At 47.1% G+C, this 24,453-nt stretch overlaps 1 protein-coding gene and 1 long non-coding RNA gene across 3 annotated transcripts in view; one reads left to right on the top strand and one right to left on the bottom strand.

The window, feature by feature from the left end:
• RORC (RAR related orphan receptor C) overlaps nucleotides 1-11,762 on the bottom strand; it is a 115,780-nt gene extending 104,018 nt beyond the window's left edge. Inside the window, exon 1 of one of the 2 annotated variants that reach the window (XM_079958134.1) lies at nucleotides 11,711-11,762. In XM_079958134.1, the coding sequence (XP_079814260.1) occupies nucleotides 11,711-11,747 (37 nt within the window). In that variant the 5' untranslated portion in view covers nucleotides 11,748-11,762. Of the gene's footprint in view, nucleotides 1-8,160; nucleotides 8,402-11,710 lie in introns of those variants that run through there. The other variant, XM_079958129.1, reaches the window with a different exon arrangement.
• The window catches only part of LOC307205904, a 260,341-nt gene that overhangs the window by 173,779 nt on the left and 62,109 nt on the right, over nucleotides 1-24,453 (top strand). The window lies entirely within an intron of this gene.

The raw sequence follows: 24,453 nt of genomic DNA, 5'->3' as shown, positions 1-24,453 counted from the left end.
GCTCTGGCTCGCCAGAGCAGCGATGTCACGCTGGCCACGTGACCCGGAAGTGTCTCCGGACAGCGCTGGCCCCTGGCCTCTTAAGTGAGATGGGCGCACAACCCCAGAGTCTGTCAAGACTGGCCCGTACGGGCAGGGGTACCTTTACCTTTACCTTTACATTGTAAAATTAAGGAATGTTAGAAGGATGCTGGAATGAAGTTATGTGGTTTTAGCACTAATGTTATGAAGGAGTATTTAAAGATGGTTGGTTAACAGGTGAGAATGTAAAGTTATAATATATTAAGATAAATTATTAAGATAAAAGCAAAAATGGAAAGGATTTGCTGAAATAACTAATTGAACTAGAATACAAAAAAGGGAGGTGCGAGGAGGTCAGGGAAACAAGTAAATGAAAGTCAAGACATGGAAAGGTTGATTTGTTTTTAATTTTTACTTTTTTGTATTTTGTATTTTTTCTTCTTCTTTTCTTCTTTTCTTCTTGTAACTTTTTTTGAAACTTTAATAAATATTATTTTTTTTAAAAAAAGAAATGCAACCGGCACAGCGCCCTGCGCACGCAGTTCCCGCTCCTATCCCCCAGCCCCCCTATTTCTCCCCAGCTGGTCTTTGGCTGCCTCTCTCACCCCCAATTCCCCATCTTTCTCTCAGGCAGAAATGCAACCGGAGCGCCTCTCCTCCCAACAGTACTTGGGTTATCCCCTCTTCTCCTCAAACCACTCGTTACTTTAACAGGGGCAGGCAGGAATCCAACCGGTATAGCTCCACCACCCCACCCTCCATACCAAAACATTTGCAGGGGGCGCCACGTTTCCCTGCGGTATCTTCCTTTAATTGTTGCATTAACAGGCGGGCGGGGGGAAGGCAGAGGTTAAATCTGTCAGGGATTCTTCCAGTTGTGATGCCTGTGGGTTGGAGTAGATGACCTTTGGGGTACCCCGTTCCCATTCTGTTATCCGACCAACGTCCCGTTCTGGCCGCCCGCTCTCCTTCCTCTGACAGCTGCCTCAACAGGCAGCGATACAACCGGTAGAGCTCCCCTGAGAGGCACGGGAAGCCTAACCCTACGAAATACCCCCCCCCCTTTTGCATTTCTGTTTCTCGGCACATCTCATTCCTTGACAGGCAGAAGCACAACCGGTGCAGCTCCCCTGTGAGGCACGGGAACCCTAACCCTACGAAATAACCCCTCCCTATTTTATTTATTTTTAATTTTTTTTGCATTGTGTTCCCTTTTCTCGGCACATCTCATTCCTTGACAGGCAGAAGCACAACCGGTGCAGCTCCCCTGCGAGGCACGGGAACCCTAACCCTACGAAATAACCCCTCCCTATTTTATTTTATTTTATTTTTGCATTGTGTTCCCTTTTCTCGGCACATCTCATTCCTTGACAGGCAGAAGCACAACCGGTGCAGCTCCCCTGCGAGGCACGGGAACCCTAACCCTACGAAATAACCCCTCCCTATTTTATTTTATTTTATTTTTGCATTGTGTTCCCTTTTCTCGGCACATCTCATTCCTTGACAGGCAGAAGCACAACCGGTGCAGCTCCCCTGCGAGGCACGGGAACCCTAACCCTACGAAATAACCCCTCCCTATTTTATTTTATTTTATTTTATTTTTGCATTGTGTTCCCTTTTCTCGGCACATCTCATTCCTTGACAGGCAGAAGCACAACCGGTGCAGCTCCCCACGAGCACGCAACCCCCACTAGCCAATCATTTCCCAGCGGATGCCACTTGCAATCCCCCTTCGCGCCGAACTGCCTCCCCCTCTTTAACATCTCCCTCGACAGGCCGAAATCCAACCGTGCAGCACGCCCAAACCCATGGGTTTTGGCCCTTTTCCATTAAAAAAGAGCTGGTACCCAGCGGCTCCGACCAGCAGCACTCGATTAGCCGGGGCTGGGCTTTGCTCTGCCACATTACACAACGAGCTCTTGCTCCGTGTCATTCCAGCCCGGGCGCTGGATCGGGGCCAGCAGCGCCTCGCCAAACTCCGGGCGGTAAACACAGCCGCGCAGGCAGCCACGCCGAGGCCGCGTGACTCGCCCTGTCCATCATCCCCCTCGGCCCCGCCCACCCCTTCCCCACCCGTCACGTGGAGCCGGGCATGGGCGTCGGAGGCTTGCTTCCTTTTTATTTTATTTTATTTTATTTTATTTTATTTTATTTTATTTTATTTTATTTTTATTTCATTTCAAAACTCCTCCTCCTCTCTCTCTTATAAGGCTCTTAGTTCCTGGAACGTTTTGCATTTCATATGCAATTGAAAGAATCCCACTCGTTCCATCTTTTAAAAACACTCAAGTTCATATGGTTGCTTTGCATTTAAAGAATCCCCTCTCCCTGTTGTCAAGCGTTTAAAATGTCCCGAGTTTATATTTGATTTTTGCATTGAGAAGAATCACCTCCTCCTGTTGTGCGTTGTTTAAAATCCCCCCCCCAACTTTATATTCCCATTTAAAAGACTTTTCTCCTGTCTCTGTTGCAAGAATGGCTCCCTTTTTTTTGCGGAAGACCAATGTTTTTCATCTGTTTTGTTTTCTTTCCTTTTTTGCATTTAGAAAACTCGCCTTTTTCCTGGTCGGGAACAAAGATCCGCAGGAAAAACCACACCAAGACAGTTGAGAGCTCTGTACTGTATTAAATTGGCAGTGGGAGCTGCACCAGTAGTATTTCTGCCTGCCATGGCTTGCTCCCAGGTTAGGACTGCAGCCTTTGCCTTTTTCATGAGGGCCTTACCCTGAACTGGACACTTCTTGCATAAGCTCTACCTACTTGGCCAGCCTTCCCTAAACCTCACCTCCTCTGCATGCTGGTCTGCAAACTTAAAGCAGAATCAGACAGACCTGCTTCAAAAATTATTACTGAATAATTATTCAATTATATTATTATAACACTTTATTTGCTGGTTGATTATAAAAGCAAGAAACAATTACCAAGCCCTCTAACCAGGCTTCCTCATCCTCGGCCCTCCAGATGTTTTGGGACTACAACTCCCATGATCCCTAGCTAGCAAGACCAGTGGTCAGGGATGCTGGGAATTGTAGTCTCAAAAACATCTGGAGGGCCGAGGTTGAGGTAGCTGTTTACAAAAATATAAAATAATAAGGCATTGAGCTTTTCTTTCTCTTGCAGTTAAAGAAGCAAACTCTAAACAGCTGCGCCGCAGGCAGAAGTTCAACTGGTGCAGCGCTGAGAAGAAATGTGGAAATTTGCCACTTGGTTTAAATAGCAAAAGGCTTGGCAAATATATGGAGGAGATTGGTCAGTAGCTGTCAGAGGCTACTTCCACTGTTGGATGGCTATTGGCCAAAATGGCTACGTTTATTTAGTGCAGCTTCTCAGTCCAACCAGATGTTTCTGGCAACTACACCTCTCTCTTTCTTTCTCTCTCTCTCTCCCTCCCTGCCTCCCTCCCTCCCTCCCTCCTTCCTTCCTTCCTTCCTTCCTTCCTTCCTTCCATCCATCTCTCTCTCTCTCTCTCTCTCTCTCTCTCTCTCTCCTTCCTTCCTTCCTTCCTTCCTTCCTTCCTAGAATCATAGAATCATAGAGTTGGAAGAGACCACAAGGGCCATCGAGTCCAACCCCCTGCCAAGCAGGAAACACCATCAGAGCACTCCTGACATATGGTTGTCAAGCCTCTGCTTAAAGACCTCCAAAGAAGGAGACTCCCCCACACTCCTTGGCAGCAAATTCCACTGTCAAACAGCTCTTACTGTCAGGAAGTTCTTCCTAATGTTTAGGTGGAATCTTCTTTCTTGTAGTTTGGAACCATTGCTCCGTGTCCGCTTCTCTGGAGCAGCAGAAAACAACCTTTCTCCCTCCTCTATGTGACATCCTTTTATATATTTGAACATGGCTACCATATCACCCCTTAACCTCCTCTTCTCCAGGCTAAACATGCCCAGCTCCCTCAGCCGTTCCTCATTAGGCATCGTTTCCAGGCCTTTGACCATTTTGGTTGCCCTCCTCTGGACACGTTCCAGTTTGTCCGTGTCCTTCTTGAACTGTGGTGCCCAGAACTGGACACAGTACTCCAGGTGAGGTCTGACCAGAGCAGAATACAGTGGCACTATTACTTCCCTTGATCTAGATGCTATACTCCTATTGATGCAGCCCAGAATTGCATTGGCTTTTTTAGCTGCTGCGTCACACCGCGTCCTTCCTTCCTTCCTTCCTTCCTTCCTTCCTTCCTTCTCTCTCTCTCTCTCTCTCTCTCTCTCCTCCCGTCCTTCCTTCCTTCCATCCATCTCTCCTTCCTTCCTTCCTTCCTTCCTTCCTTCCTTCCTTCCTTCCTTCCTTCCCTCCCTCCCTCCCTCCCTCCCTCCCTCCCTCCCTCCCTCCCTCTCTCCTTCCTTCCTTCCTTCCTTCCTTCCTTCCGTCCTTCTCTCCATCTCTCTCTCTCTCTCTCCTTCCTTCCTTCCTTCCTTCCTTCTCTCCCTCCCTCCCTCCTTCCTCCCTCCTTCCTTCCTTCCTTCCTTCCTTCCTTCCTTCCCTCCCTCCCTCCCTCCCTCCCTCCTTCCTTCCTTCCTTCCTTCCTTCCTTCCTTCCTTCTCTCCATCTCTCTCTCTCCCTCCCTCCCTCCCTCCCTCCTTCCTTCCTTCCTTCCTTCCTTCCTTCCTTCCTTCCTTCCTTCCTTCTCTCCATCTCTCTCTCTCTCTCTCTCCCTCCCTTCCTCCTTCCTTCCTTCCTCCTTCCTTCCTTCCTTCCTTCCTTCCTTCCTTCCTTCCTTCCTTCCTTCCTTCCTTCTCTTCATCTCTCTCTCTCCATCTCTCTCTCTCTCTCTCTCCCTCCCTCCCTCCCTCCCTCCCTCCCTCCCTCCCTCCTCCCTCCCTCCCTCCCTCCCTCCCTTCCTTCCTTCCTTCCTTCCTTCCTTCCTTCCTTCCTTCCCCCCCCTCTCTCTCTCTCCTTCCGTCCTTCCTTCCATCCATCCATCTCTCCTTCCGTCCTTCCTTCCTTCCTTCCGTCCTTCCTTCCTTCCATCCATCCATCTCTCCTTCCTTCCTTCCTTCCTTCCTTCCTTCCTTCCTTCCTTCCTTCCTTCCTTCCTTCTCTCCATCTCTCTCTCCCTCTCCTCCCACCTTTGGCCTGATCCACCAGGGCTTCTTCTGATCCTCTTATGGAGCCTCCGGGTCCAGGAGCAATCTATCTAGACTGCTTGCTTCTTTAGATTGCATTGCAATCTAATCAAAATCTCAAACAGGAATGGAAACTTGTAGAAGAATACATGACCAAAAGATGCTCCAACAAGAACATATTGATATGTGTAGACTGATATCACAAAGTCAAGCTAAGCTAAACTAAGCTAAGCTGGAAGAAATATCAACAACCTCAGATATGCAGATGACACAACCTTGATGGCAGAAAGTGAGGAGGAATTAAAGAACCTCTTAATGAGGGTGAAAGAGGAGAGTGCAAAATATGGTCTGAAGCTCAACATCAAAAAACGAAGATCATGGCCACTGGTCCCATCACCTCCTGGCAAATAGAAGGGGAAGAAATTGAGGCAGTGAGAGATTTTACTTCCTTGGGCTCCATGATCACTGCAGATGGTGACAGCAGTCATGAAATTAAAAGATGCCTGTTTCTTGGGAGAAAAGCAATGACAAACCTAGACAGCATCTTAAAAAGTAGAGACATCACCTTGCCAACAAAGGTCCGTATAGTAAAAGCTCTGGTTTTCCCAGTAGTGATGGATGGAAGTGAGAGCTGGACCATAAAGAAGGCTGATCGCCAAAGAATGGATGCTTTTGAATTCTGGTGCTGGAGGAGACTCTTGAGAGTCCCATGGACTGCAAGAAGATCAAACCGATCCATTCGGAAGGAAATCAGCCCTGAGTGCTCACTGGAAGGACAGATCCTGAAGCTGAGGCTCCAAGACTTTGGCCACCTCATGAGAAGAGAAGACTCCCTGGAAAAGACCCTGATGTTGGGAAAGATGGAGGGCGCAAGCAGAAGGGGACGACAGAGGACGAGATGGTGGGACAGTGTTCTCGAAGAGACCAACATGAGTTTGACCAAACTGCGGGAGGCAGCGGAAGACAGGAGTGCCTGGCGTGCTCTGGTCCAGGGGGTCACGAAGAGTCGGACACGACTAAACGACTAAACAACAACAACAAAAGCTAAGCAGGTATATAAGATTGAATGTTTAATTATTAAGATACAAAATTACAATCTCAATAATAAAGTTACAAAATAATAACAAGGTGGAGGGAAGACACAGGGCAAGGAATAAGAAATGGATAAATGTTGGTACATAATGAAATGTGAATTTACAAATATAATGTACATGTATCCATATGTAAAGATTTCGTATATGTATTGCAACATTAATAATAAACAAATAAAGTGCAAAAAAATAATAATTCCTAGGTTCTTATGGAAGCCCAGCCAGATGGGCGGGGTAGAAATTATTATTATTATTATTATTATTATTATTATTATTATTATTATTATTTTATTTTATTTATATCCTGCCCTCCCCAGCCGAAGCTGGGCTCAGGGCGGCTAACACCAATCAAAATAATCCATATTATTATTATTTGGCCCCTGTGCCAGCAGAATGCCAGACTCTTGGCCACAACCAGCCAGCCAGCCTGTTCCTTATGTTCTTAATGTAATGTTCTTTATGTAATTATTCCTTTGCTGCTTTTAAATACCCATGATTAGAGCAAGGTGTGATTATACGAAGGTGAGGACCTTAAAGCATCTAACCACAACCTCCGTGAACCGAGGAAGTCCAGCTGTGAACGCCAAGCAGAAACTCTTGTTATAAAACACCTATTGGAGAGACTGAGATCAGGCACTAGGGGGCAGTACAGAGGCCATCAAATATGTCAGGATTTTTTTTGGGGGGGGGATATGCATCTCTAAATAGCCCCCTGCCCCAACCAGGGAAGGGTGGGAAAATTGATGTTCAATAAGTGCTAATGGGAAAGTGAGTTCCTTTATTTTCTGTCCAAGGGAGAACTCCACTGGTGTAGAGTATGATTAATGTCAGGGTTGTGGGTTCGAGTTCTACGCTGGGCAAAAGTTTCCTGCATTGTGGTCCCTTCCAACTCTACAATTCTATTTATTGCATTTGCAGCTTGTAGCCTTGCAAGGCACACTCTCAAGTGCCAGGGTGGTGTAGTGGCTCGGACATAGGAGAGACCAGGGTTCGAATCCTGACTCAGCCACATGAACAGGGCTGCATTAAGCAAAATAAGCCTGGGTTTTTAGGGAGAACCACAGAAATTTCCACTGGCGGATTTTTAACGTTAATGGTCCCAAATGGCTCAGCTGAGCATTCGTTTTTTTAATCAAAGTGTATCAAAAATCACAACTCTGCAGCATGGCCGGCCGGTTGCCGTATCTCTGCTAAGCACAGAAGCCGATGTGTTACGTAAGATTTGTTTTGAAGATCTGATCAAAGACTTTGCCATCAGTAAAAGTAGGAGGAACTGATGGAACTCCTATTTGGGGACTTCCCTGGCTTTTTTCTGGCCCACGTAGGACCAGTCTGGATAGTTAGCCTTGGTGAAGACTTGACGTTTTCATCCCCCCAATTTTTTTTGAGTTTCTGCTGAAATGAGGCTGCATTTTAATGTTGTATTTTAATCTTGTTTTTTTAAAGTTGTATTTCAATCAATTGTTTTATATCTGGTGCTAGCTGCCCTGAGCCCGGTCTTGGCTGGGGAGGGCAGGGTATAAATAAAATTTATTATTATTATTATTATTATTATTATTATTATTATTATTATTATTATTTTCATGTATAAATAAAGTGGAAGTATACAAAACTAAAACACCACTTCCCATCTTACATTTCGGAAAAAAACAACAACCAAATTTTATTTTACGTTTTATTGTTGTTTCTGTTTTGAACTAGATATCTGTGGGGGCACCAACATCTTTTGAGGGTCAAGATCCAGCCCTGCGCATGAAATGCATTGGGTGTGTGACCTCAGGGGCCAGTCAAAATCCCCCTCAGCCTCAACTACCTCGCAGAGTCGTCGTGAGGATTAAAAGTTACCTTCAGCTCCTTGGAGGGAAGAAAAAAAAAGAGTTAGGCCATAAATGCATAAATTGGGCGACATCCCCATTAAAAATTCCCAACCCCTTTCTCCTATGGGACACACCCAGTTGCTTGACCCGGGGATAATTACTGTTTACCGGGATGACTTTCGGAGACACATGGCTCCACACCTGGGGCCTCACGTGGACAGTGACGCTCAGTGGCTAGAGCACAGGGCGCGGCTGGGCTGAGGGGCCCGATCCTGCCCACCGCCCCCGGGCTTCGCCTTCCCTCTGCTGCTTCTGGCTCCCTGACAATGCCAGGTGTTGCTGAGCCTTTGAAAACAACTCGTCCGGGCAGGATGCCACCTTCGCTCCTTCTCATCGCCAGAAGGGCTCTGGCGGTGCTTCTAATTCCTCACCAACGATATGCGGACGGGGAGCACCGCAGTTTCACAGGTGCAGCTTTTACCGGCACAACCGTACCACAGGTGCAGTTTGGCCAACGCCGTATCTGTTAAGGGCTGGCTGACGCAATGTGCGGGGCTGAGAGGCAGGGAAGTTCCCAGATTAGGAAGCCTCTTGGCCCATCTCGTTCAGTAATGTCTGCACGGACAGGCAGCTGCGTGGAGCATAGCTGTCAACTTTCAGATTTGAAAATAAGGGATCAGCAGCCTCGAAAATAAGGGATCAGCAGCCTCACTTGTCCCGGGGACAGTCTACGGGATATCTAACAATCTGGGATAGCAGTGGGAAACGGCGCTGGAATAAGGGAATTTCCTGCAAAAAAAGGGAAGGTTGACAGCTATGGCGTGGAGACACCTGGAATCTAAGTGGGGAATTTCTGCCTGCAGAGCAGGAACTCAGCCTCTGAAATTGGCCTTTCCCTGAATTGTTCAGAATCGGCCTTATCCTCATTGTGTTCATGTTGATGTTGGTTCTTTTATGGAAGGACCATAGCTCAGTGCTAGAGGATCTGTGTTTCATGCAGAAGGTTAAAGGAAACTGCAACTAATCCAGAATGCGGCTGCCAGACTGGTGAGACTGGGAGCGGCTGCCAAGACCACATAACACCGGTCCTAAAAGACCAACATTGGCTCCCAGTACGTTTCCGAGCACAATTCAAAGTGTTGGTGCTGACCTTGAAAGCCCTAAACCAGGCACAGGCAAACTCGGCCCTCCAGCTGTTTTGGGACTACAACTCCCACCATCCCTAGCTAACAGGAACAGTGGTCAGGGATGATGGGAGTTGTAGTCCCAAAACATCTGGAGGGCCGGGTTTGCCTATGCCTGCCCTAAACAGCCTCGGCCCAGTATACCTGAAGGAGCATCTCCACCCCTATCGTTCTACCCAGACACTGAGGTCCAGCTCCGATGGCCTTCTGGTGGTTCCCTCCCTGCGAGAGGTGAGGTTACAGGGAACTAGGCAGATTGCCTTCTCGGTGGTGGCGCCCGCCCTGAGAACGCCCTCCCATCAGATGTCAAGGAAATAAGCAACTATCTGACTTTTAGAAGACATCTGAAGGCAGCCCTGTTTAGGGAAGCTTTTAATGTTTAAGGTTTTTTCGTCCTTTTATATCTGTTGGAAGTCACACAGAGGGGCTGAGGAAACCCAGCCAGATGGGAGGGGTATAAGTAATAAAATAATAATAATAATAATAGTAATAGTTGACATGATTATGGCCACATTCACACCATGCATTTAAACAGCCACGGCTTCCCCCAAAGCATCCTGGGAGACACAGTTTGTTAAGGGTGCTAAGAGTTGTTAGGAGACACCCCCCCCCCAATTCCCCTCATGGAGCTATTATTTCCAGAGCTGTTAAATGATGTCTCTTCCCAGAGAACTCTGGGAATTGTAGTTCTGGGGGGGGGGTCTCCTCACAACTCCCAGCAACCTTAACAAACTACAGTTCCTCAGAATTATTTGGGGGGGGGGAGCCATGACAGTTTATAAAGTAGCATCACAGTGCTTTAAATGTTGGGTTGTGAATGTCCTACTCATTCCTACTCAGAGAAGAATCATGGAAATAATAATAATAATAATAATAATAATAATAATAATAATAATAATAATAATTTCCTCCATGTGTGCTTGCCTAAAAGTAACCCTTTTAAGATGGGTGGGGTAACAAAAATAAACAAAACAAAACAAGAACAACAATGCCCACCGTTGGTTTCTGAGATCTTGTGGACTCCCAAGGCTCTCTTGAGGACCGGAAACTTGATTCCCTTTTTAAAGAGATTTGGAGCGGGGGATGTTGTGCCTGGTTCTGAAACCTTCACGGATGGGGAACTGCTTCAGAGTTGGTGCAGCTCTGCCTATTCATTCTCCACTCATTCACAGATACACCTGAGACCCCATGCTCCCTTTCGAAGCGGATTAAGGATCACTCGCGCAGCCCACTGTCTTTCAGTTAATGTGTCTTTCTCGTTAATACCCCCGAATTAATGCCCCCCTTCCCTTAAGATATCACTATGCCCTGTCCGGTTGGCATGAGATAAGAGCTGGCTACTGACTAGTAAGGCCTTCAAGGGGCTTGGGACATCCCAAAAGATTGTGTCACCCTGAATATAAATAGATAAATGTGTAAAACTTGCAGGGGTAAGCAAGGAAAATAAAAAATAAAAGAATCAATTGAATAATTATTAAACTACAACAATACAACAAGATGGAAGAAGTAAAAAAAAATTGAGCTCACACATGGGTGAAGGGGAGTGGGGGGTATAGGGGAATTTATAAAAATTACTAATGTAATATTTCGAATTTTGTTGCATTTATATACAGCAAAGGGAAGTCTATAGCAATTAGGTATATTTTAATCTAGTCAACCATGTAATAGGCTTATATTACAAAACGAATATGGATTTTGAATTTGATGTTTGTAATTCTTTTTCGGTTTTGAAATAAAGTTTAAAAGAGGGAAAAGAAAAGAAAAAGATTGTGTCGCTCTGCAGTTAGGGGAGGTTTGTGATAACCGTTCCCCAAACAGGTCAAAATCTTCGGAAAAGGGATTTTTTGCTCAGGCGGTTGATCCAAGAAGAAAAAGGGATTCTGGGTGTCACCCTGGCACTCCCAGAAAGCCTGTTTATGGGACACTTTCTGAATCCTGTAATATGACTCTTGTTGTCATTGTGCTGTTTCAAGTACAGTCGTACCTCTGCTTACGTATCCCTCTGGATACGTGAACTTCGGGTTGCGAACGCGGCAAACCCGGAAGTGTATACTTCCGGGTTTCACTGTGTGCGCATGTGAAGAAGCGCTTAATTGCACCGCGTGCGTGCATAGAAGGGCGCCTCCGGTTACAGACTTTATGGGACACGGCCAGGCCTCCAGAACGGATCCCCTCCGTAACCGGAGATACCACTGTATAATTATTTTTAGTTATTTTAATCGTGTTTTATAGATTGCAATTGTTTTTACTGACATTTGCTTGCTATTCTGTATGATACATGTTTGTGATGTTCTAATACAATATTGTCATTGAAATTTTGCAAGCTGCTTTGCGAACCATGCGAATGAAAGGCAGGAGAGAAATCCAATCGATCAATCAATCACACCAAGTTCACAGGTTTGATCCCTATAAGAGACAGCTGCACATTCTTGCATTGTAGAGGGTTGGACTAGATTATCCTCAGGGTCCCTTTCTACTCTTATCCTTGATTCTATCAATCAATCAATCAATCAATCACCCTCCTCCTGCATCACCCTCCTCCTCGACTTTGGCTCTGGGTCGATCACCCATTCTGGTTTATTTGTGGGGAGGCTGGACGACGATGCATCAAAGCAAGTTCTGTTTCCATTGTGTTTCCCCATCACTTTCCTTACAGCAAAACATCCCTTCTTTTGCAGAAGCAGGTTTCGTGGTGCCACAACTATCCAGTCTGCTCTAATTGCACCACCTGGATTTACCGGCATGTGATTGACTCTCATCCGAACATGGCAACAGCCCGGAATCTCCTTGCATAAATCCACCTTCGCATGTGGGCAATTGGATTTTTTTTTTTTTGGGGGGGGGAGTCCCAATCTAGTTTTTCTTTTTTTAAAAAACCCCTGCATTTCTGTCTTTCGGGAGGGAGGTGAATCTCACTCACATTACGCCAAGTAGTTGCCCTTGGGCCAAGATGGGCGTTTGAATATTGCAGGGCTGTGTTGCCATTGAGCCCAGGTCTGCGAAGGTGCTTATCTGCCCTGCGTGCCAATCTGGAGTGACTCCTGTCTCTGAAATCGACACCCTCTCCCACTCCTGCGAGGGAGACGCCCGGTTTAAAGGCAGGTGATCCCTCTTCCCTCCCTCAGTCCTGCGTTTGAAGTTGTATGTTTCCCAACTCTGGTTGGCTTCCTCCTAAACAACGCTCTTGGCAATCGGTCAAAATCTTTCCAAGGCGTGAAGAGCTTGTTGTGAAATGTTCCATGTCAGATGATGATCGATTTCCCCCTATGTCTCTTGGTCACGCCTGCCTTCTGGTGCGCTGCCTCTTCCTGACCTCTAGGGGGCTCAGGGAGGTGGGTGACCATGGGACACTAAGAGCCATAACCTTGTTGTGTCGCTGTTGTTGCAACACAGTTTTCTTTTTAATTGCAACAGAAAACCAAAACCAAGGAACCCCGTCTTAAGAGACTAGAAAAATGATGACTTTTAGCTGAGATTTTTAGACTTCTAAACGATGCACCCAGTTCTAAAAACTCTCCATTTGCAGGGCACTATAGAAGGATTGCTGTTGTTGTTGTTTAGTCGTGTCCACCTCTCCGTGACCCCCTGGACCAGAGCACGCCAGGCACTCCTGTCTTCCACAGCCTCCCACAGTTTGGTCAAACTCATGCTGGAAGCTTCGAGAACACTGTCCCACCATCTCATCCTCCTCTGTCGTCCCCTTCTCCTTGTGCCCTCCATCTTTCCCAACATCAGGGTCTTTTCCAGGGAGTCTTCTCTTCTCATGAGGTGGCCAAAGTCTTGGAGCCTCAGCTTCAGGATCTGTCCTTCCAGGGAGCACTCAGGGCTGATTTCCTTAAGGATGGAGAGGTTGGATCTTCTTGCAGTCCATGGGACTCTCAAGAGTCTCCTCCAGCACCATAATTCAAAAGCATCCATTCTTCGGCGATCAGCCTTCTTGATGGTCCAGCTTTCACTTCCATACATCACGACTGGGAAAACCATGACTTTCACTATACGGACCTTTGTTGGCAAGGATAGACTCACAGAATTGTGGAATTGGAAGAGACCACGAGGGTCATCTAGTCCAACCCCTTGCGATGCAGGAATCTTTTTGCCCAATGTGGGACTCGAACTCGCAGCCTTGAGATTAAGAAGCTCATGCTCTCCTGGCTGAGCTATCCCAGAGGATAGCTGAAACAGTTTCTAAAAAATATCTAATACGGTTCTATCCTCCAAAAATGTCCCACAGTCAACACAGAAGCATTTCAAAACCCAACATGTAGTCACAAATTAGCAAAATCCAATATAATGGATTTCATATAATATGGCAGGAATAATATCCACAAAATGTCAGCAAATGATGATGAAACCATGAAGTTCACTGGGAGCCTAGCCACCCTTTCTCTCAGCCGAAACTTCCACACGGGGTTGTTGTGAGGCTGAAATGGGAAGCTGTCAGAAATGTCACAATAAACGGAACTCCTTGTCCTTGCGCTGTTTTTTTTTTAATGCATGCGAAAAGCATTCTTGTTTAGACAAGCCAACCCAGATGCTTAGAAAGCTGCGGTGAGTTTTAATTTCTTCCTAGTTTACTGTTATGTCAACTTTTGGAAAGTTTTCCATTATTGCTAGTTTCCCTTATGGATGATTTTATTGTTCCATCTTTTTTGTAGACTGTTCCAAGGTTTTGTTTTTAAAAATGAAATAAAATAAAAAAGAAACAATCTGGCCGTGTATAATTCTTATATTATTTTTTTATAAATAAAGATGAACAACTAAGCTCACCTCCTCGTCGATTACGACAGATAAATTTGATAAATTTGAAACGGTCCCCAGCAATGCTTATCAAACTGCAGTTCCCAGAATTCTTTGAGGGGCAGGGGGCGTGCATTCCAAACATGCCTTAAAGTTCTGGCTTGGCAGAAGACATACTCACTTACACACGTATATACACATGATTGGCATCTGTCTGTCTCGGGAGACAATGGAGGAGTGCGCCTTAGGGGCGGAGTCAAGCCATTGGAAAGTTAACAGCACCTGCTGTGTCTGAAGAGACCGATACAGGAGAGACATGTTTTGTTGCAGCTGGGGCAGATGAAGGCATCTGGTTGTGCTGTTTTTTCTCTCTGCTCTCCTTCCAGCTATCATTTCTCCTATGGTCTCTGCTGTGGATACATGACTTGTCTGTCTGTCTGTCTTTCTGTCTCCAGGTGCTGCGGTCACCTGCAAGGAATCCCCACACAGCAGGGTTGAGGCTCCCAGCCGTTGTGTTTCATTTTCAGAACATCTCTGTGATGCAGAGCTGGTCCACCAGTGGGCTTGGGGCCTGAAGCCAGCCCCCCAAAGAACAGATCCTTGGGGGATCCTGGCATCTTCCCTTCTGTAAGGTAAGGTAAAGTAAAGGTAAAGGGACCCCAGACCATTAGGTCCAGTCGTGGCCAACTCTGGGGTTGTGGCGCTCATCTTGCTTTACTGGCCGAGGGAGCCGGTGTACAGCTTCCGGGTCATGTGGCCAGCAGGACTTAGCCGCTTCTGGCGAACCAGAGCAGTGCACGGAAACACCATTTACCTTCCCGCCAGAGCAGTACCTATCTATTTACTTGCACTTTGAGGTGCTTTCGAACTGCTAGGTTGGCAGGAGCTGGGACAAAGCAATGGGAGCTCACCCCGTCGTGGGGATTCGAACCGCTGAGCTTCTGATCGGCAAGTCCTATACTCTGTGGTTTAACCAGTGCCCGGGCCTCAGTTTGCCTACCCATGCCCAAGAGGCTCAGTGGTTTAGACCACAGCGCCACCTGCATCCCTTTACCTTTACCTTTGCATTCTGTGCACATGGCCAAGCCAGCATCTCTGAGGCAGGAGTGCAAACACGGAATTGTAGAGTTAGAAGGGGCCACTAGAGAGTCATCTAGTCCGACCCCTCGCAATGCAGGAATCTGTTGCTTAATCCGAGTCTCGAACCCACGACCTTCAGCTTAAGAGTCTCACGCTCTTTCGACCGAGCTATCCCAGCTGTGGACGTGGAACTGGGAGAGAACACCTTTGTTTGAGCCTCTGTCCTGCCATGTAGATCGAGAGATACAGATACAGAATTCATAGCTGTTTCCCTTTTTTAAAGGGAAGCTCCCTTATTCCAAATAGGATTCCTTGCCAGAAAAGGGAACAGTTGACAGCTATGATACTGAAGCTCTGGTTTTCCCAGTAGTGATGTATGGAAGTGAGAGCTGGAGCATAAAGAAGGCTGATCGCCAAAGAATGGATGCTTTTGAATTCTGGTGCTGGAGGAGACTCTGGAGAGTCCCATGGACCGCAAGAAGATCAAACCTCTCCATTCTGAAGGAAATCAGCCCTGAGTGCTCCCTGGAAGGACAGATCCTGAAGCTGAGGCTCCAATACTCTGGCCACCTCATGAGAAGAGAAGGCTCCCTGGAAAAGACCCTGATGTTGGGAAAGATGGAGGGCAAAAGGAGAAGGGGATGACGAAGGATGAGATGGTGGGACAGTGTTCTCGAAGCTACCAGCATGAGTTTGACCAAACTGCGGGAGGCAGTGGAAGACAGGAGTGCCTGGTGTGCTCTGGTCCAGGAGGTCACGAAGAGTCGGACACGACTAAACGACTAAACAACAACTACATGATACTGATACAGGCTGATCCCCAGAGCCACGCTGCCCCCTAGTGGAAAGTCGCCCACCTGCATCGCTCAGCATCATGCCAACAGCCTCAAATCACGTAGGTGCCTCTGCCAGGTGGTTATATAACAGGCTGGATGACTCAACATACTTTTGATCGCGGAGCTGCCCTTGGGTGGGGCTCTGTTTCTCCTTCTCTTAATTTCGGTTCCCGAAAAAGTTGTGAAGAGCCGTCCCTGAAGGGCTGTAAGGGTGGATGGGGCCCCTTTAGCCTGGAGAGCTTTTGACTGCAGGGTGACAAGGCCTGGGAAAAGATGCTAGCCTGAGATCAACACTGCAAGGGGTGTGTGGGCCGGAGATGGAGAAAGCAGATCTGGAGAGGCTGATTTCCCTCCCTCCCGTTGCCAGCACATCCCAAGTCACACACATGATGTATGCGGAAGTTTCTTGGCTCATCGAGAGCAACTTCCCAATCATAGAATCGTAGAGTCGTCAGGGACCCCCTTAAAAGGGACATGGGTGGCGCTGTGGGTTAAACCACAGAGCCTAGGACTTGCCGATCAGAAGGTCGGCGGTTCGAATCCCCGCGACGGGGTGAGCTCCCACTGCTCGGTCCCTGCTCCTGCCAACCTAGCAGTTCGAAAGCACGAAGTGCAAGTAGATAAATAGGTACCACTCCGGCAGGAAGGTAAACGGCATTTCCGTGCACTGCTCTGGTTCGCCAGAAGCAGCTTAGTCCTACTGGCCACATGACCCGGAAGCTGTACGCCGGCTCCCTCGGCCAGTAAAGTGAGATGAGCGCCGCAACCCCAGAGTCGGTCATGACTGGACCTAATGGTCTGGGGTCCCTTTACCTTTACCTTTAAGAGACGCCCTTGCAATGCAGGAATCTCAGCGAAAGCAGCCATGGCAGACGGCCATCCGACCTCTGCTTAAAAACCTGCAAGGAAGGAGAGACCACAATCTCCCGAGGGAGACCGTTCCGCTGTCAAACAGATCTTGCTGCCCAAAAGTTCTTCCTGGTGTTTGATGAACTATGCAGAACTGGTGAAACCCAGAGTCATCCGCGACTGGACCTAATGGTCAGGGGTCCCTTTACCTTTTATACAATTTTACAATATGCAGAGAACAACATGAGTTGAGAAATCAGCAGAGGGAAGTCTTGGGGGGGGGAGGGAGGGTTTGTTGGGGAGCTGGGAGGTGGGGGGAAAGGGGGAGAAATAATGAGGAAGATTTGTTTTGATAATTTGTTATGTTAAAATTGTTAATAAAAAAATTATTTAAAAAAAGGTTCTTCCTGATGTTCACTCGGAATCTCCTTTCTTGTAACTTGAAGCCACAGGTTCGAGTCCTACCCTCCAGAGCCGGAGAAAGCAAGCTTCTTTCATCTTCTGTGTGGAAGCCATTCAGATACTGGAAGATAAGGAAAGGGAGCCGTGTTTGGGGCTTTTTAGGGAGGAAGAGGTGGCATGAGAGAAGTTTATAAAATTAGGAGAAAGTGGGCAGAGATTTTTTTTTTATACCTCTCTCGCCACCGTAGCGTAGAACATCCGATGGACATCCGAAGAAGCTGAATGGTGGAAGATTCGAGACAGGTGAAAGGAAGGGCATCTTCAATATGGTACATAGCTAAACTTTGGAACTCCCTGACACAGGAGGCAGTGATGCAATGTGACCAGCAGCCCTGTATTCAAAGCAAACTTGGTTGTTTTTTTAAAGGGTTTTAAAAATAACGAGAAAAGGGGACCCTGGATCTCTCTCTAATGATGTCCCTGGTCTAATCTAACATCTACAGCCCAAAGCCACGGCAAAGTATGAACTTCCATTACCTCCGTCTGTCACGGTTTGGATGTTGCAAAATAATTTCTGTTCATCAGGAATGCTGATTACCCAATCATTCCTGCAAGCAGACCTGTATATTGTTAATGCTTACTTTAATTTATTTAGTTAACGACACTTATGCCGCTGCTTACTGGTTTGCTCAATCTACGAGTGCATAAGAGCATCCTTTTCCAAAGGTTTAAATCTCCCAATCGAGGGATCAATTGGGTGCAGTGGTGTAGCGTGGGTTGTCAGCACCCGGGGCAAGGCAAGTAATTTGCGCCCCCTAACCCGTGGATTTGCGCCCCCTAACCCTAACCCCCAGATGTTGCGCCCGGTGCGGTTGGCCCCCCCTGCACCCCCCACGCTACACCACTGATTGGGTGTTTGATTAACATTTTATTAGGAAACAGGTCCCCCTGCACTTCTGAAAAACTGGCCTGTTTTGCATTTAGAGCAGCAATTTTATGGAGAAAATTTTGTAGGGGTGATATAGTTAAACTCTTCAGGGGAGCAAACTCTTATCTGACAGAATGCATGCTTTTAATAATTTTTTTTAACTCTCTAATGCATTTTATTTTGTTTTATGTACATTGTCTTTCATCATGGCTTCGGCCGTGGAAATAAATAATACTGTACCTATAAACATTTATATAGCACATGATTGCAAGAAAACCTCCAAGTGGTTTGCAAAAACATATAAAAAATAAAAGATATGCAAAATAAAAGATTAAGATTCTCAGTTGTTAGAAACAGGTCTTTAAAAGGTGATTAAAATCAACATTAGCTGAGAGATAAGCACCTGTGACGTCCACGTGTCTGGGTAGGGTTGCCTAAGCGAAGGAGGCACCGAGAAAAGGGCAACAGAGAAGACTGCCCATTTGATGTCAACAGGCAGGGAGTTCCATAGTGTAGGCACTGAGATGCTAAAAGGCTAATTTCTTACAAGGGTGGGGTGTGTATTGTGTGGCACCTGTAAGAGTGCCAGTTCTGCAGATTAAAGGTAAAGGTAAATAATAATAATAATAATAATAATAATTTATTATTTATACCCCGCCCATCTGGCTGGGCCTCCCCAGCCACTCTGGGCGGCTTCCATAGAAAGCAAAAATACAATAAAATATCACACGTTAAAAACTTCCCTGAACAGGGCTGCCTTAAGATGTCTTCTGAATGTCAGGTAGTTGTTAATCGCTTTGACATCTGCTGGAAGGGCGTTCCACAGGGCGGGCGCCACCACCGAGAAGGCCCTCTGCCTGGTTCCCTGTAGCTTTACTTCTCGCAGTGAGGGAACCGCCAGAAGGCCCTCGGCGCTAGACCTCAGCGTCCGGGCAGAATGATGGGGGTGGAGACGCTCCTTCAGGTATACTGGACCGAGGCCGTTTAGGGCTTTAAAGGTCAGCACCAACACTTTGAATTGTGCTCGGAAACGTACTGGGAGCCAATGTAGGTCTTTCAAGACCGGTGTTATATGGTCTCGGCGGCCGCTCCCAGTCACCAGTCTAGCTGCCGCATTCTGGATTAGTTGTAGTTTCCGAGTCACCTTCAAAGGTAGCCCCACGTAGAGTGCATTGCAGTAGTCCAAGCGGGAGATAACCAGAGCATGCACCACTCTGGCGAGACAGTCCACAGGCAGATAGGGTCTCAGCCTACGTACCAGATGGAGCTGGTAAACAGCTGCCCTGGACACAGATTTGATCTGTGCCTCCATGGACAGCTGTGAATCCAAAATGACTCCCAGGCTGCGCACCTGGTCCTTCAGGGGCACAGTTACCCCATTCAGGACCAGGGAATTCTCCACACCTGCCCGCCTCCTGTCCCCCAAAAACAGCACTTCTGTCTTGTCAGGATTCAACCTCAATCTGTTAGCCGCCATCCATCCTCCAACCGCCTCCAGACACTCACACAGGACCTCCACCGCCTTCACTGGTTCTGATTTAAAGGAGAGGTAGAGCTGGGTATCATCCGCATACTGATGAACACCCAGCCCAAACCTCCTGATGATCTCTCCCAGCGGCTGCATGTAAATGTTGAAAAGCATGGGGGAGAGGACAGAACCCTGAGGCACCCCACAAGTGAGAGCCCAGGGGTCTGAACACTCATCCCCCACCACCACTTTCTGAACACGGCCCAGGAGGAAGGAGCGGAACCACTGTATGACAGTGCCCCTAGCTCCCAGCCCCTCAAGACGGTCCAGAAGGATGTTATGGTCGATGGTATCAAACGCCGCTGAGAGATCCAGCAGAACTAGGAAACAGCTCTCACCTTTGTCCCTAGCCCGCCGAAGATCATCAACCAGTGCGACCAAGGCAGTTTCAGTCCCATGATGAGGCCTGAATCCCGACTGGAAGGGATCCAAATGGTCCGCTTCTTCCAGGCGTGCCTGGAGTTGTTCGGCCACCGCTCGCTCAATCACCTTGCCCAAGAAAGGTAAAGGTACCCCTGCCCGTACGGGCCAGTCTTGCCAGACTCTAGGGTTGTGCGCTCATCTCACTCTAGAGGCCGGGAGCCAGCGCTGTCCGCAGACACTTCCGGGTCACGTGGCCAGCGGGACAAGCTGCATCTGGCGAGCCAGCGCAGCACACGGAACGCCGTTTACCTTCCCGCTGGTAAGCGGTCCCTATTTATCTACTTGCACCCGGAGGTGCTTTCGAACTGCTAGGTTGGCAGGCGCTGGGACCGAACGACGGAAGCGCACCCCGCCGTGGGGATTCGAACCGCCGACCTTTCGATCGGCAAGTCCTAGGCGCTGAGGCTTTTACCCACAGCACCACCCGCGTCCCTTCTGCAGATTAGAGCGGTTGAATGGGCACATTCCGGGCAAGGTGATCCCACAAATAAACTGGCCCCAAACTGCTAAGGTGGGGTATAAATAAACAGTATACTAATACTAATATACCATATTTTTTTGCTCCATAAGACACACCAGACCATAAGATGCACCTAGTTTTTAGAGGGGGAAAGCAGGAAAAAAATATATTCTGCACAGAGCATGTAAGCGGATCTCGCTTTTCTTGCTTTATACCCTTCCGTCCCTCCTCCCGCTTCGCTGAGAAGCCAGCAGAGCAAGAGCGATAGCTGTGCAGCGCCTCTTGTTCTGCTGGCTTCCCAGCAAAGCGGGATGAGGGACGAAAGGGAGCCCTTAAAGGGAGCGCTGAGCAGAGCCTGGCAGTGGCGTTTGCTGGCTTTTCCAGGAGGTGTGGGAAGGGACAGAGGGCAGCTCGTCAGTCCCTTCTCCCACCTCGCGGAAAAGCCCCCTAGAGCCACACACACACACTCCACGCGGCTCTTTAAAGGGAGCGCTGAGCAGAGCCTCCCGCCTGCATTCGCCCCATAAGACGCACACACATTTCCCCTTACTTTTTAGGAGGGAAAAAGTGCATCTTATGGAGCAAAAAAATGCTAATATGCAGTGGACGCGTGGGTTGCGAATGTGATCTGTGCGGGAAGCGCCTGCAGTGTCCACAACCCGCAGCGCCACATCTGCGCATGCGCGGGTCGCAATTCGGCGCTTCTGCACATGCGCAAACACCGAAACCTGGAAGTAACCTGTTCCAGTACTTCCGGGTTCAGCGCAGTGCACAACCCGAAATCGTGCAACCGAAAGCATCTGGTATGACTGTACTAATAACAACACCATGAACTCGGTCTGTTTTGGAATCCACATGTCTGATAACTGCCCATATTCCTTGCTCTTTTTGTTTTGTTTTTTTAAATAATATTTATTAAAATTTTAAAGGGTTACAAAAAGCAAAAGTAAAAGTAATAACACCATATTAAACAAAAACAAAACAACCCATCACAATAAGGAAAAAAGAAGAAGAAAAAAACACAACTAATCTTCCCATAACTTATTGTCAGGGAACTGACATCGGAGCGAGAGGTGGAGGCAAGGCTCCCGAGCGATGCAGGAGAGGGGACCAGCAGGGGGGAAGGAATTCAGTGCAACACCAGTAGAGAAGGGAGGGAGATGGAGGATTCGGAGAGGGGTCTCCAAGACTCTTTGCCCGAGACCAGTGGAGAGAGCACGGGCGCGCCTCTGCCCACTCCTTCCTTGCGCAGAAGAGTCCCACGCAGGGAGAGTAGGAGGAGACTTGGCGTCAAACAGCTTCTATGCTGGAAGAGGTTCAAGAAACACCCACTGACGGATTCTGCAAGCGACTGAATGGCCATGGAGTGAGGGCTGTCAGCCGAGGCATGGTTAGCCAGGCAATCTAGCCGAAAGTAACGGCAACTTACGCACAAGTAACCCCTTATAACCATTACACTTATCTTTCATTTGCTTGTTTCCTTGACCTCCTCACACCTCCCTTTTTTGTATTCTAATTTGGTTAACTATTTCAGCAAATCCTTTCCATCTTTTCCAATTTTTGTTCTGTAATTTATCTCAATATGATGTAACTTTACTTTCCCTCCTTTCACCAATTAACAGTCTATTTTTTCCTAAACCCTTATAACATTTCTGCTAAAACCACATAACTTCATTCCAACATCCTTCTAACATTCATTAATTTTACAATATTTCTGTAAATAATCTTTAAATTTTTTCCAATCTTCTTCCACCGACTCTTCTCCCTGGTCTCGGATTCTGCCAGTCATTTCCACCAATTCCATATAGTCCATCACCTTCATCTGCCATTCTTCCCGGGTGGGTAAATCTTGTGTCTTCCAATACTTCGCGATGAGTATTCTTGCTGCTGTTGTTGCATACATAAAGAAAGTTCTGTCCTTCTTTGACACCAATTGGCTGACCATGCCCAGGAGAAAGGCCTCTGGTTTCTTCAGAAAAGTATATTTACATACCTTTTTCATTTCATTATAGATCATCTCCCAGAAAGTCTTAATCCTTGGGCATGTCCACCAAAGGTGAAAGAATGTACCTTTGGTCTCTTTGCAGTTCCAACATTTATTTTCGGGCAAATGATAAATTTTTGCAAGCTTGACTGGTGTCATGTACCACCTGTAGATCATTTTCATTATATTCTCTCTTAAGGCATTACATGCCGTAAACTTCATACCTGTGGTCCATAACTGTTCCCAGTCAGCCATCATAATATCATGTCCAACATCTTGTGCATATTCCTTGCTCTTTTTGAGTCCTGTCATCTGCCAATGCACAACTGCAGCGCTGGAGGTGGGGATCTCTTCTTCCAGTACTGAACTGCTAGACATTTAACTGTTGTGCGTTTAGTGTGGCAGCACTTGAACTTTGGAACTTGCTATGTACTGAGTTTAATAGGATCCAAATTGCAGCAGTCTGATTGGTCCTAGAACAACAGGATCCAGAATGCAGCAGTCTGATTGGTTCGCAGGAGCCACCCAATCCAATTCCAGGTGGAAGTGAATCTGCAACCTGATTGGCCTACAGGAGAATCCCGGAACTAGCCAATCTTGTGGGGCCCATTGCGTAAATAATGTATATAAAGCAGACATTTCGGGGGAACTTCCATTCCTCACTACTATGAGCTGAATAAAGAGCATGAAATCCACACACGACTCCGAGTATATTTCAGAACTCCTTGTCTGTTGATATCAGGCCGGTTCCCTTCGCTGTGCTCTTTTTGGCGACTGCTTAAAACACGCCTATCCAGAGGTTTAGATAGCTCACACAAGTTTTAATCTGTTTTTAACCCCTTGCTATTTAAACTTTTCAAAAGTCTTAAATTGTTGCTGTTTCCTACTGGTGATTTTATCGTCTTTTTTTTTTTTTTTTGTAAACCACTTTGAGGCTTTTGATTTTTTTACAGTCAGGCGGTGGGTGCCTGGATTTTATGAAATACATAATGCTGTAACACAGACTGCAGAACGACTAATAAAGCACAAGGGCCGCAGAACTGCCCCAATTTAAGTGGGACGTCCTGGAATTGCAGAAACCATTCCTGGCTTCTGGTTGTATCCTGGAACGCCCCGTGTTCTTGGTCCAGCACTCTTGCGCAAGCCAGCAGACTCGCACCAGAGGGCAGGATCAAAAGATGCTCATTTTGCTTCCTGTATGCGACAACGGCAGCAAGAGTCTTAATAGCACAAGAATGGAAGAACGAGGAAATCCCGACCAAAGAACTGTGGCAAGAGAAACTGATAGAGTACGCAGAATTGGTAAAACTGACACACAAACTACATGACGAGGATAACTGTGATTTTAAAGGTGAATGGGAACCCTTTACAAGGTACTTAAAGAAACAACAAAATAGACTCCTTGGCAGGCTTTTAATAAACATTCACAAACTTTTTATTGATAACATCTAGATAGATAAATTAAGGATCTGTACAGTTTTGTAACATGCAGAAAATAACATATGTTGATAAACCAGAGAGAGGAGCTGAGGGCAGTCTGGGGGGGAGGGGAGGGTGGGCTATATTTTGGGGAGGAGGGAGGGGAAAATGGGGGGGGGGATTTAAGGATGATATGTTTTTTGATAAAATGTTATGTTGAAATTACTAATAAAAGAAAAAAAGGAAAATGCTCATTTTGGGGAGCTCATGCTCTGATGCGAGTGAGTTGGGCCTCGTGAGAGCTTGCGGCAAAAAAAATGGAGCGTCTTGATTTGGGTACCCCAGTTGCTGGAGGGTATGAAACTGGTACCAGTCTAGAGGGTCCCCAAGACAGCATGATCTTTATCTTGGCATTTCCTAGCTCCTTCCTAACACAAGGAGTGCTGTAAACAAAAATTGCCCTTTTTCCCCTTATGGGGTATCCAAGAGACCATATAGAGTCCTTACATAGGTTCCCTATTGGTGGGAGAAAAGAACAGAGGCCAACCAGATCTGAGGGCCACGGATCTGAGGGCAATGAAACAATCGTTGAGACGGCTAGAGCGCCGGTGGCGGATAACCCATTCTGAAT

This window comes from Podarcis cretensis, assembly GCF_951804945.1.
Source record: "Podarcis cretensis genome assembly, chromosome: 16".
Classification (NCBI taxonomy): domain Eukaryota; kingdom Metazoa; phylum Chordata; class Lepidosauria; order Squamata; family Lacertidae; genus Podarcis; species Podarcis cretensis.
The sequence above is the reverse complement of the archived record's forward strand: the minus strand, read 5'-3'. Positions and strand labels throughout refer to the sequence as shown.